Source organism: Tachypleus tridentatus, chromosome 6 (genome assembly GCF_004210375.1).
Source record: "Tachypleus tridentatus isolate NWPU-2018 chromosome 6, ASM421037v1, whole genome shotgun sequence".
In the NCBI taxonomy this organism is placed as follows: Eukaryota; Metazoa; Arthropoda; class Merostomata; order Xiphosura; family Limulidae; genus Tachypleus; species Tachypleus tridentatus.
In genome coordinates this window covers 118,292,323-118,305,546 of record NC_134830.1, presented here as the reverse complement: position 1 = coordinate 118,305,546, position 13,224 = coordinate 118,292,323, and the positions used below count along the sequence as shown (strand labels likewise).

At 35.7% G+C, this 13,224-nt stretch overlaps 1 protein-coding gene and 1 long non-coding RNA gene across 5 annotated transcripts in view; one reads left to right on the top strand and one right to left on the bottom strand.

The window, feature by feature from the left end:
* Positions 1–13,224, bottom strand: part of LOC143253420 (uncharacterized) — a 240,221-nt gene that overhangs the window by 133,539 nt on the left and 93,458 nt on the right. For all 4 annotated transcript variants that reach the window (XM_076507282.1, XM_076507284.1, XM_076507285.1 and 1 more), the window contains one exon: positions 7,771–7,938. In XM_076507282.1, the coding sequence (XP_076363397.1) occupies positions 7,771–7,938 (168 nt within the window). The remainder of the gene's footprint in view (positions 1–7,770; positions 7,939–13,224) is intronic.
* The window catches only part of LOC143253422 (uncharacterized), a 111,205-nt gene that overhangs the window by 13,252 nt on the left and 84,729 nt on the right, over positions 1–13,224 (top strand). The gene's annotated exons all lie outside the window — the stretch shown is intronic.

Sequence of the window (13,224 nt, the reverse complement as noted above, 5' to 3'; positions counted from 1 at the left end):
AAAAGAAAGAAAAAACTTCGCAATTGTTTCAACATATAATTAGGCATGAATTTCGTTTAAACCGATCCTTTAAAACATTACGACTGTCTTTTTGTTTCTTTCTAGAAAGCCTAAGTCATTAGAATGCTTTACGTTAATAAACTGGACCAGATAGAGCAACGTAAAAACACTGAGGTTGATGCAGGTGTCATTTGCTTCACTTTTTACACCCATTGTTTAAATAATTAAATCCATGATTATTAGAAATATATAAATATATTCAAGTGTAATAATGCTCAATAAAACTTTATTGTGTCTCTCTCGTGATGTCGCAAGTAACGGCACACTTTTTCTGTCTGTGTAATTTGTTGAAATGGTTTTATCTTCGACTTTTTTATAGCGCCCTCTATACGGTGAGCCAATCAAAACACGATACATGTGATCTCGCTCGATGGATCTTTAGTGTATCTCCTTTGTGTTCTTGCTAGTATCCTGTGTAATTTATAAAAGTAGCTTACCTTTTGCGTTTTCTTTATAGCGCCCTATATAAGTTGTGGTAATAAAACAAAACTTTTTACGTAATCGTATACAATGGAACTTCGGTACGTTTCTTTTATGTGTGTTTTGCAAGCAAATCTGCCATCTTCCCTTCGTTTTGAATTTCGCACAAAGCTCTACTCGAGGGCTACCTGTGCTAGCCGTCCCTAATTTAGCAGTGTAAGACTAGAGGGAAGGCAGCTAGTCATCACCACCCACCGCCAACTCTTGGCCTACTCTTTTACCAACGAATAGTGGGATTGACCGTCACATTATAACGCCCCCACGGCTGAAAGGGCGAGCATGTTTGGTGCGACCGGGATGCGAACCCGCGACCCTCAGATTACGAGTCGCACGCCTTAACACGCTTGGCCATGCCGGGCCATCTTCCCTTTGAGTAATTTATAAAATTATAGAAGAGGATCACAAATACGCTTTTTTTTTCTTAATAGCTACAACATATAATCAGGTTTGTTTCTTTTTTGCGGTTTAGGTTTAATAAATCCATAGATATAATTCACACACACAGACTAGGCATAGGTTTTTAAAACGTTATTTCAATACGAAACGAAATAACAAAAATATTTTTGATAAGGTGGGTCAAAACATTCAAAAGTTAAACCTCTCTCTCTCTCTTGAGACCTCACAACATTAAACACAGGATGTAAAGGTTCGATATTAAATGCGTTTCCAACAGATGTTTATAACCAATTACAACTGCACACAAAACAAACACTACTGCGCAGATAGCCCTTGTGTAGCTTTGCACGGAATTTAAACCCAACAAACACTACTGCGCAGATAGCCCTTGTGTAGCTTTGCACGAAATTCAAACCAAACAAACACTACTGCGCAGATAGCCCTTGTGTAGCTTTGCACGAAATTCAAACCCAACAAACACTACTAAATGCTTTTTTTACATTAAATCCAAAGCTACACAGTGGGCTTTCAGTTCTCTTTTCACTGCGGGTAGCGAAACTCAATTTTTAGCGCTTTAAGCCCTCGGTCATACTGCTCACCTACAGAGTAGGGGTGACAATGAAATTGTTAAGAATAAATATATATTCAGGCCAAAGAATTCGTGATTAACTGAATCTGAATCATACGTCCTTTTGTGATACATTTATATTTCGACAGTAATATACCTGCTACCATACCACGTCAGATAAGACCTAATATCCAAGGCTTTTTAGGCCACCTAGAACAAACACTACAGACATAGTAGTAGCTGCATGAAACGTCACAGTGTTTATAGTTTCACGTTCACAGAAATCAGATACACGCTCGAGGCGTGCTCGTGACAGTGTCACGAAAATTAGTATTGGTTTCGCTTTTGTAATATAACAACATGAAGGACAAGATGGTTCAGAGATTGTCGGCTTGACACCAAATATACAATACACACGTATATAGAGAGCTATTAACACTTATAGGTGCTAATTTCATGTTGACGCTGCACCTGAAGTTACATTTAAGTATCACAAAACGACGACACATGATTCAGGATCAGTTAATTACTAATTCTTTGGCCTAAAGAGCTCGTTATTTCTCACGAGGACTTCGAGTTGCAAGACCGATGACCACGCTTAAGAATTGACTAACTGCCAAACTGATAACCCAATTAAGCGAAGACAAGTCTTTATAAGAACAGCTTAATTAGCTGACCACCTCCATTCTCTCTCTCATGTAAAGTATGGAAGAAAATGAGCGAAACCCATTTGACATCTTGTGTAATTTCTGTACAATTTGTTATGTATATTTATTAATAAATATTCTGTGTTGACAAGATTCGATACAATAGTACGGGGTTAATGAGTACATACGAAATTAATGTGACTATATAAAGTTAAACTGAATACGTAGAGGGGGCAGTTTATTTATTTGTAGGTGTGCGAGGAAGTAATACATTAATTTTATAAAACTAAGTTATAATAAACAGAAAGGGACTAACAATTTATACTATAACTTGGATGAACTAACCAAACAATGTAATTGAACAATGTAGTAAATTTATTCAATACATCTGTGGTAGGTCCTCCATCCTCCAAGGGACAGAGGAAACTTTACGGATTTACGGCGCTAAAATCCGGAATTCATTTTCCCGTGGTAACTGCAGCTGTAAAACAAACAAACATATATGAGGGTGAAAATACAGCAGATGTCTAAACCGGAACCGGATTGTGTTACTGGGCGACTGACTAAAGTCATTTTGGTTGTCTCTGTCTTCAACAGAACAAATTACATACGTTGTAAATTGTATGAAAAACCACAGAGAAGTTAATTATCTTAAAAAAAAAACACCGATTATTAACATATGTTTGTAAATAAGCACAAACCTACAAAATGGACTATCTATGCTCAGCCCACCACAGGTATCGAATCCCGGTTTCCAGCGTTGTAGTCCGTAGACATACCGCTGGAGAACCAATTATTAAAAAGAGTTTCCGAATGAATGTATGTAACTAATGGTGTGTAATAATATTTCGACAATAAAACACCTGCTACCATACCAGGCCAGATAAGGCCTAATACCAAGGCTTATCAGGACATCTGCTACACTACGGGACACAGTAGTAGCTGAGATACTATTTAGGCATATTAAACGCATTGTCTGATAATAAAATTTCAACATGAACCAGATTCAGTTGGTGAACTGTAATTATAACCGAATTTATAATAAACCTTACTTTAAAATTTATTTTAACGCTATACGTTAATACAGCTGTTGTTTTTAAAGTGAGTTTTAAGTACAGAATCTACTAAATATTAGCATTGCTGCACATCAAATGATTCTTCTATAAACATTATTTTGTTTCATACAGAGTTTCCGTAATTAAAACGAAATGTAATCCACATCGCGTTTTCAGTGATTAGAATGACATGTAATCTTTATCACTTTGAGTCTTCACGGTTTGTAAACGATTCACGATCAAGTTACAACACGAAATTGTGGTCATAAATGACAAATGGTGTGGTTTAGGTTTTCAATTTCGCGCAAAGCTACTTAAGGGCTATCTGCACTAGTCGTCCCTAATTTAGCAGTGTAAGACTAGAGGGAAGGCGGCTAGTCACCACCACCCACCGCCAACTCTTGAGCTACTCTTTTACCAATGAATAGTGAGATTGACCGTTACTTTATAACGCTCCGCGGCTTAAAGGGTGAGCATGTTTGGTGTGATGGGGATTCGAACCCGCGGCACATTGATCACGAGTCGAGTGCCTTAACCACCTGGGTCATGACTGGCCAATAATAAATGGAAACATTTATTACACAATCTGACAACTTAAATCCTTCTCTATTTTTAATCAGATTTTAATATATTTATTCTATTTTATCCCACCATTTTTATACAAGTTTGTAGAAACAAACAAAAATAAATATTTATTGTTCATTTTAACCCTAAAAATTAATTTCAATTTTTCATACATTTTAGGTTATTTAATGTATTTATTTAAATATGTAGTAATTTAATCAGCTTCTTTATTTTACCTCGAAATAAAAAACAAAACGTAAAATAAATTTATATAAATTATGTACACAAAGTCCCTCTGTTTTTCTTCAGGGAAAAAAATTATATTCTAGCAATATGAAAGAAATCAAGTGAGCATTGTATAACAAAATAATTGATTAAAACTAATTATAAAGTTGCATTTTTTTTAATGTCTAGTTCATATCTTAATGGCTGTTCTCCTTCCTTAACCTAATAAACTTTCGACTAAAACACGAGCAATGATCTACAAATTATGACAAGCATGTCCAATAATAATTGAGAAAACGTTTATCAAATTATCAGCTCACCTAACTAATCGACCGTTTTTGGTTTCTCATCAAAACAACTTGTCCTCCCTTTTCCCTGAATCATTTGAAGCATATAATAACTTACGTTAATAACTAACGTGTTACATGTATTTTCTTTGCTATATGCTTATTAGTAAAATACGTTGACTGGAAGAAAAAAATATGTCGTTTTATAATCATATTCCAATTATGGCGTTGTCTTCTACAGACAGACTGCAAATACATTTCAGTTGTTGAGTAATTTTCCATAAATTCCCCTCTTGCAATTTAAACGGAAAACTGAATCATTTAACCATATATTAATTTAAAAATAAATTAAACGATTTACGAGTACTCTTGGTTGAACCGCTGGTGCTACTGCTACTGTTTATCTCAAATTTTCTCGAACGTTCTCATACGAAGCGATCAGCCATCTGCTGCATCATCGCCAGCGTAGTTCGTTTAGTAGTAATACGTCTGTATAAATTCTGACGTTCGCTAAGCCTTTATTACTATTTCGTCTTCTGCAGTTACATATAACCAGTTAAGATAGACCTTAAAACAAAGACCAAAAAATAATAACCACAAAAGTTTCATTGTGTTCTTACGCGATGGGAGTTAAACACGTTGTAGCTTCTCCAACAAAGCTGTTTGGAAGGTAAAATAAATATTAGTTTTAGAACAATCGAATCTGCACATTTTTATTTTTCCATAAAGCGCTGTTTTCTGAAGCTGAAATGTTGACTAGCGCTGGTTGGTCGTTTTTATTTGATGTGAAACTAGTAGTTCGTGAGAAAATGTACGAAACAAATATAGTAATAGTAGAAAACATATGGAAAAGTAAAGAATAACATATTACACATTTCAAGCTGAAATGAGTTTATACTTATTATAAGAAACATCGAAGGCAACTGAACAAAAAATGGCTGAATGAACCGAGACCACATTAAAGAATATGCCTTAGCTGTAATAACATATAATGACTGAAATAACACAGGAACGGGTTAAAGAAATGTTTGACTGTAATACAGGAAGTAGGTCAACAAATGTTTGACTGTAATACTGGAAGTAGTTCAACAGTAAGTGTATGAGTGTGTATTTTCTTATCGCAAAGGCGCATCGGGCTATCTGCTGAGTCCACCGAGAGAAATCGAACTCCTGATTTTTGCGTTGCAAATCCGTAGACTTATCACTGTACCAACCGGGGGGAGAGGGGCAGGTCAACAGTCAACAAGTGTGTAACTGTAACATAAAAAGTGGTTAAACAAATGCATGTTGCACACACAAATACTCAGTAAATCCAATATTTTGATGATGTTGAAAGTTTCAAACAATATAACATTATCTCGTAAGACATAAATTTATATTCTTAAATCAATGACATTTTTGTCTTACTATATGGAATTTTGAAAATTAAATTTTCGAATGAATATTCGCGGGGAATAAAAAAAAGAGTGACCGAAAATGTAATTATTGTACGCTCATGTGTGTGCATGAATGTTACGGTACGTTCAAAACTGTATGCAATCAAGAATCATCGATACGAAACACTTCAATCTACTAGTATTCTTGAAGAAACTCAACATCCATGGAACGTTTTCAACTTCTATAATTGTTGTTTAAATATTTATAACTCAATGCTAGCTTATAATCTAGTCTATGTCTGGGCATTTTGATAATCTGTCAACGAAAATAGACGGAATGTATAAGTGTATGTACAGAAAGAAGACAAAAAACCAATTTATTATATTACTGTAATTATATCCATACATGGATCGGCGCCGTTTTCTACGAAACGGCTAAAATTAATTCGATCAGATGGTTTGAATTTCGCGCAAAGCTACGAGAGATCTATCTGCGCTAGCCGTCCCTAATTTAGCAGTGTAAGATTAGAGGGAAGGCACCTAGTCATCACCACCCACCGCCAACTCTTGGACTACTCTTTTACAATCGAATAGTGAAATTGATTGTTACAATACAACGCCCGCACGGCTGAAAGGACTAGAATGTTTGGTGTGACGGGGAATCTAACCCGCAACCCTCTGATTAGAAGTCGAGCGCCCTAACAACCTGGTCGTGAATCTGCGAAAAGATTTTAGCGTATTTGAAGCTTGTATAACAAAGTTAACTTTTTATAACAACTGTTCATTTTCATTCATTCCTACTGAAGTGGTTCAAAACATGTTACTTAATTAACCCAGTTAAACTGTTCAGCTCTCCAAAACTTTCACTTACGCACTTTGGTGCCCCTAACTCTCATTAGATTCCAGGTTCGATTCCCACCGTTAGCATGACAACAAACACGAACTTTGATTAATTAATTAGTTGTCACAATGAACGGATGAATTAATTAATTCTGAAGTTTTACAGTTTCTCTAATTTCGTTTCCGTTCTAACAGTACAGACGATATGCGTTTCATTTAGCTTTGACTCATTAATATACTCAATTAAGTTGGATTCAGCACCGGGTCTTAAGTGTCATCTGGGAATTCGACCTTAAATATGTTAAATGGATTAGGATATTTCTTCTCTTCATCCGTCGTTTTTAGTTCACGTTTTTTAAGCCTTGTTCGAAAGAGGTAAAATATTAAAACATGGCCTAGCTTCGCTGGTGATTAATCAAAACATATCAGACGGTATATGTTTTGAATAATTTTTCAAACACCACATCTTTCATGGTAAAAATCAAAACCCCAGACTATTGTACTTACGTTAGAAACATTTCTATCTCTCTTCATGTGGAAACTTGGCTGCATCCAATACTGCTTGAGAGGACTGACTCTACGCTATCATAACATATACTTTTTATGTTACCACTTGGATGCATCACGTTTAGATCAAGGTAGTCCCAGAATACTTGGCAATATTAACGATGAAAAAATTAGCGAAATATCTAGAACAATGATTAGAGTACAAATATGTGGGAGTCAGTTAGCATAAGCTAAGTAAGTTTGCAGAATAAATCAGTGATGCACAACAGATGGAGTCAATCATTCAGAATTTAAGTCACTTGATCGAGCAGCCGTGAAGTTGTAGAAGTTTTTTTTTGTGTGTGTTTTTTGTTAGTCAGAATTTTTACGTTTCAATGCAATTTCTATAGTTACTTAGGCCTACAGCTAGTAATGTGTACAAATTTGTAAAGATACGTTCAGGAGGAAATAAACTAATTTGTTACTGTTAGGTGGACTGAACTTTGAATAATTTTCACAAGGTAATGTGACAAAATCCGTCAAAAAAAAAAAAAGAGAGAGAGTGAACAAAACAACGTTACGACCATAGATAAGTTAGGCTTAACCCATATCGTTTGTATGTAATTCGTTTAATAATTATATACGCCACAAGTCCGTTTTTAAGCACGTTCAAAGTATCTCCATATCCACGTACATGTTTTATTGCTAGATAACCAACACTTCTCTCATTTTAAACATTCACTTTTCCACTCAGTCATCAATGTAAAAAATTGTCATATGACTTACTGTAGCAGTCGAGTCCCAGTAGTTGTTGTTCCATTTGTTATTCAAATTTCCCAGCTTGATGTTGACATCAGAATTATCGCAGTCAGATTTTGATTTTGTTTTCGTGTCGAGATCAGGACTTCCGGCCATATTGGCCTTCTTTTCATTCTCTTGCTTCAATATCGTGTTCTGTAACACAAGAGACATAAATCTATATATATTACTGAGACACAAATGAAGTTACATGTATATATGTATATCAAACTTAACACATCTAAGAAGCAAAGTTGTTTTTGTATATTTAAATTATTGTTTTAATTTCCTGTCTTTACACAGTAATTCCATGAAAAATGATTTTGTTGCTTTGTTTCTTTCTTGAGGATAGTGGAGAAAAATATTTTTCGTCGTGTCAAAACAAGAATAGTTCAAAATAAAGAGTAAAACAAACTACACTGAAACCAAAAGTCATTATAAACCACAAAGAAAACTGGGAGCATGGACTACACTACGTGTAGTCGTAATTAATGAAAACACAGGTTAATTCTACGTTAGTATTACAAATAGAGGGAGTAATATAAATACAAGTCAGCTGTGTTTAGTATTAAAAACTACCGCTAGGGGAGTAATGCAAACACAAGCTAGCTGCATGCACTTCGTATTAAAAATTACCACCATGGGAAGTAATAAACTATACTGAAATACGTCATTTCCTGTGAAATTGAACAAAATTTCTGAAAGTTTTAACCATGTGAAAGAAGCAGTTTCAACTGTTAATTAGTTGTATATACTGTTTTAAACTGAAACTTAGGTCATTATTCATTTATTACAAAAGTTTACCGTTATCTTGTGTATAATAATAGAGCTCACAAGTTTGTTTTTGAATTTTGTGCAAAGCTACACGAGAGCTATCTGCGCTAGCCGTCCCTAATTCAGCTGTGTAAGATTAGACGGAAGACAGCTAGTCATCATCACCCATCGCCAACTCTTGGGCTATTCTTTTACCAACAAATAGTGGGATTGATCGTCACGTTGAAACGCCCCCATGGATGAAATAGCAAGCATGTTTGGTACGACGGAGATTCGAACCCGCGATCTTCAGATTACGAGTAGAGCGCCCTAACCACCTGGCCATGCCGGGTCCCAGTTCACAAGGGTAATTGTTTTAGGAAAATACGCGAGGCTGTAATGTTTGATACATTGAAGAACCGACAACTGAGACCGAACGAGATTCGAACTTCTGACTAGGCGACAATCCAAACATCAGAAGTTAATTCAAATATATTATTTTATGAAGTTTTTTCCTTCTCAAATTACCCTAAGAAGCAAATAGTGTTCCATTATTTTGTAGATAAGAAAAGGAAATTTGTATTTCATACCACGAATGACAGTTTTATTATCTCTGCGACCTCTACCGAACTAGTTCTGTACTTGAAGAGAAGGATGCCATAAAGCGACCACTTAACTGAACGGCGTGTTTATGACCAGATATAACCGCCAAAAACGTATCAGCTGTTTGGTCTCTCAGTAAACAGCGCGTGGAATGTTAATATAAAGTTTCGTTTATCATTTCGGAAAACAGCTGTGGATATTTCATGTTATCAGCAGGATAATTTCCGCAATCAACACAATCACTTTCATCTGCATTCAAACGGTCAGGGACGTGAATACACAGATATGAAATAATTTATCTTAAAAAAAAAAAGAAATATCAGTTTACCCTAAAAATATTTAACAATTTTAATCTAAATAAATTTACTATTAAAATTTTGTTTTATCCAAGATCAAATGTTTGCATGTGCAAACACCAAACAACATAGACAATGAGGGGTCATCGTCCTCATAAAGACGTGGTGTTTAAAGAAGAAGCATATTATACAAAAGAGTAAACCCTGTAAAAGTGGACATTTCAAACATGAAAACACTTCGTTACTTTCACAACACTATGACATTTCCTAAAAGACAGTTTCTCGAATGATCCGACATGGCCAGGTGGTTAAGGCACTCGACTCGTAACCTGGTGGTCGCGAGTTCGAATTCCCGTCACACCAAACATGCTCGCCCTTTCAACCGTAGGGGCATTATAATGTTACGGCCAATCCCACTATTAGTTGGCAAAAGAGTAGCCCAAGTGTTGGCGGTAGGTAGTGATCACTAGCTAGCTGCCTTCCCTCTAGTCTTACGCTGCTAAATTATGGACAGCTAACACAGATAGCCCTTGTGTAGCTTTGTGCGAAATTAAAACAAAAAAAGCAAACTGTTTCTCAAATGTGTGAATGGAGTTAATGTGATCAGGACCAGTAAGTACTATCAATTGTACAACAAACTGAAGAGTAAGAAAAAGTCAGTAGTTTTATAATTTATCCTAGTAGTAGTTTGATAAAGACATGTTGTATTTATCCTAGTGGTAGTTTGGTGTATATTTAAATTATAATTTTTTGTTTGTATTTTGATTCACTACTTTTTTTTGTCTCTTTGCGAACTGAAGTGAATGACCTTTGGTATAAAACGCAAAGAGATGAATGGTATTGGAACATTGGTTTAAAATTTAAACTTTAAATAGTACTTCACTTATCAAACTCTGGCTAAATTTACTCTCTAACTGAGTTAAATGTCGCTTTAGTTGTCAACCCACTACCAGTAAAATTTTGTTTTCCTTTGTTCACGATACGGCCCGGCATGGCTAGGTGGTTAAGGCACTCAATTCATAATCTGAGGGTCGTGGGTTCGAATTCCCGTCACACTAAACATGCTCGTCCTTTCAGCCGTGATGGCGTTATAATGTGACACCCAATCCCATTATTAGTTGGTAAAAGAGTAGCCCAAAAGTTGGCGGTGGGTGGTGATGACTAGTTGCCTTCCCTCTTATCTTACACTGCTAAATTAGGGATGGATAGCGCAAATACCCCTCGTGTGGCTTAGCTTTGCGCGAAATTCAAAAACCAAAACTTTGTTCACTGTGCGTTTCACTCCTCTGCGTTGAAGAAGTTTGTAAAAACCCCGAGTTTAATTTACTCTCTCCTGATAAAAGAAACTGAATATACATTATAAACATTCACTTAATGTAAAATGGAAAATACGCGTTTAATTTCTTACCTTTCAACGGGTATAGTTATTTTATTATCATAATTTCATACGATGTAAAACAGAAAAAAAATACGTTCGGATGCTTAGCTTTCGATGAATATATTTAAATTATTCTCAACAGTTACAATTATGACAACAATCTATATTAAATGAAAGGTAAGAAAGCGTAAGGAGCTTTCTATATTACATTAAAAGGAATTACGTAAACAATATAAACATATTCACGGAAAGGTGTATAATTAATAACATAACTCACAAAGACATAAAACTGATAATCATGGCACTTTGATAATATATTCAATTCAAGCTTGGAGTAAACACAATCTCTGCTTCCCCAGCCAGATAGCTCACTATGTGTCAATGCTTTTGGCAGTCTTCCTATAATTAATTTCGCAGTAGCTAGCATCAATAGGACTATAGCTGGAAGACAATGTGTTACTATTATAGAAAGTCCTGAAGTACAGTCGAGTTTTATTCTTAAGCTCACGTCCTTACTTCTGGTTTGTCTTTCATTCTGTTATATTTTTAATATTGTAACTTGTTTGTTTGCTAGAGGGAGTTGCGTGTCATAATGAAGGCGTTAATATTAAAATGTTTAATGAGCTAGGCTTGGAATACCTGAAAGATTCTAGAAGATTTGACGTTAAGTTAGGTAATAAATAAGGGCGAGCCGGCCAGTAAACTACGCAAGCACGCTTGCAGTGAAACGTTAGGATGATAGAGCGAATCAGCCAGTGAACTTACGTTTTGGATCTGTGTAGCTATCGCCCATTAGGGCCGCAGTCAGGCTCAGGCAAGGGAGGCAACTGCCTCCTTACTTCTCCTCGAAGTGGGGTGTGGGGGATGTAGGGAAAACTGTAACATTGGAAACAAACGAAACGTACTCAACAGGAAAGCAACTCCAATCAGTCAACAAAAGGGGCTACCGATCAGTCAACAAAAGTGTTCCAAATTATTCAACAACGGGATTGCCAATCATTGAACAAAATGGCTTCAACGAGTTTTTAATTTATCTGTACGTTATGTATTACTTAAAAATTGATGTGCGCATAGCCCCAGCCGAACCCACCAGTCAGGGTCCCCGCTTAAAAGGATCCCACTTTATATCTTGTACACACAAAATAAAATCTTATAGTCATGTAATGTTCTGCTATAATAGTTTGTTTTTTCCTGTGAATTATGTGACGCAAATTCATTTGGAGTAGGAGGCCCCTTGGAGAGTTTGCCTCCCCACTTTTTCAGTGCTGAATACGACCCTGCTCATAGTGATGGATTTTACCCAAATAAGTTGATATTTATCAAATTATAGCAAATATGGTTTGAAAGATAGCTCTTCAAAGCTGGAAATTATATTTTCATTCGTTCGTAGAAGCGGAAATGGACATATATGAAGATACTCATTCTTTCAAGATAAGTAACAGTGAAAAGTTTTTTTTGTTGTTGATGTTTTAAATCAGTGACAAGGCTTCACGCGGTAGGACGGCAGTAAGGTTAGAGAATTACAACGCTAAAATTCGGGGTTCGATTCCTCGTGCTAGATACAGTAAATAGTCAAATGTGGCGCCTTATTCTGAACCAAACAAAATCAACCAATCAGACAATAAATATGGGGTATAGTAACTGATATTGAAAATAGATTCCAAAACGTTTCAGTACTTTAACATCTTACGATTTGTTCCGTTTATTTATTTATTGTTTTTAGAATTTCACTTGCAGCTACTCAAGAGCTATCTGCTCTAGTCGTCTCTAATTTGAAAGTAATAGACTAGAAAGAAGGCAGCTGCATATATATATAAAACCTTTTAAGTTTGACCTGGTATTTAAAAAAAATATATATAGCTACTTTTCAAAATCAACACACATGGTGCGATTTATTTATTGTTTCGCAACACCCAAATTCGTGTACAAACTATGGATAACAAGCGTGTTGGTGGTTTAGTTCCCCACGCAAAAAAAAAACAAAAAAAACAAGCAACAGAAAAGTTGAAACATTTAAGGGCATTCAAGTATCTTGACCTATTGACCTCTTCCTTTCTTCTCTGTTTTACTGATAATTTTACTTCCTCTCAAACATTTCGGTCACGCAGAGCTTGTGATACACCCGTATTTCTGGAACGCCCCCTAGAAAGAGAAGGGAAATCAGGAAAGCCTAATCAAACACTCTTGGCTTCTACGTGTTTGTTGATATAGGGTTTGCTGTTATCTACTGGAAGCTACGCTTCTACTCAAGTAAACACAGGGAATGAAAAGCTCCCAACAAAATTCCAGAAGAGCCTCAGATAAGACAAGTGCTACAGTGTAAAGTTTTAATATCAGGGAACAAAAAGACTTAGATATCTGTAGGTATACGAGTTATCGACGTTACTGTGAATACTTCGTTAATTAATGGGA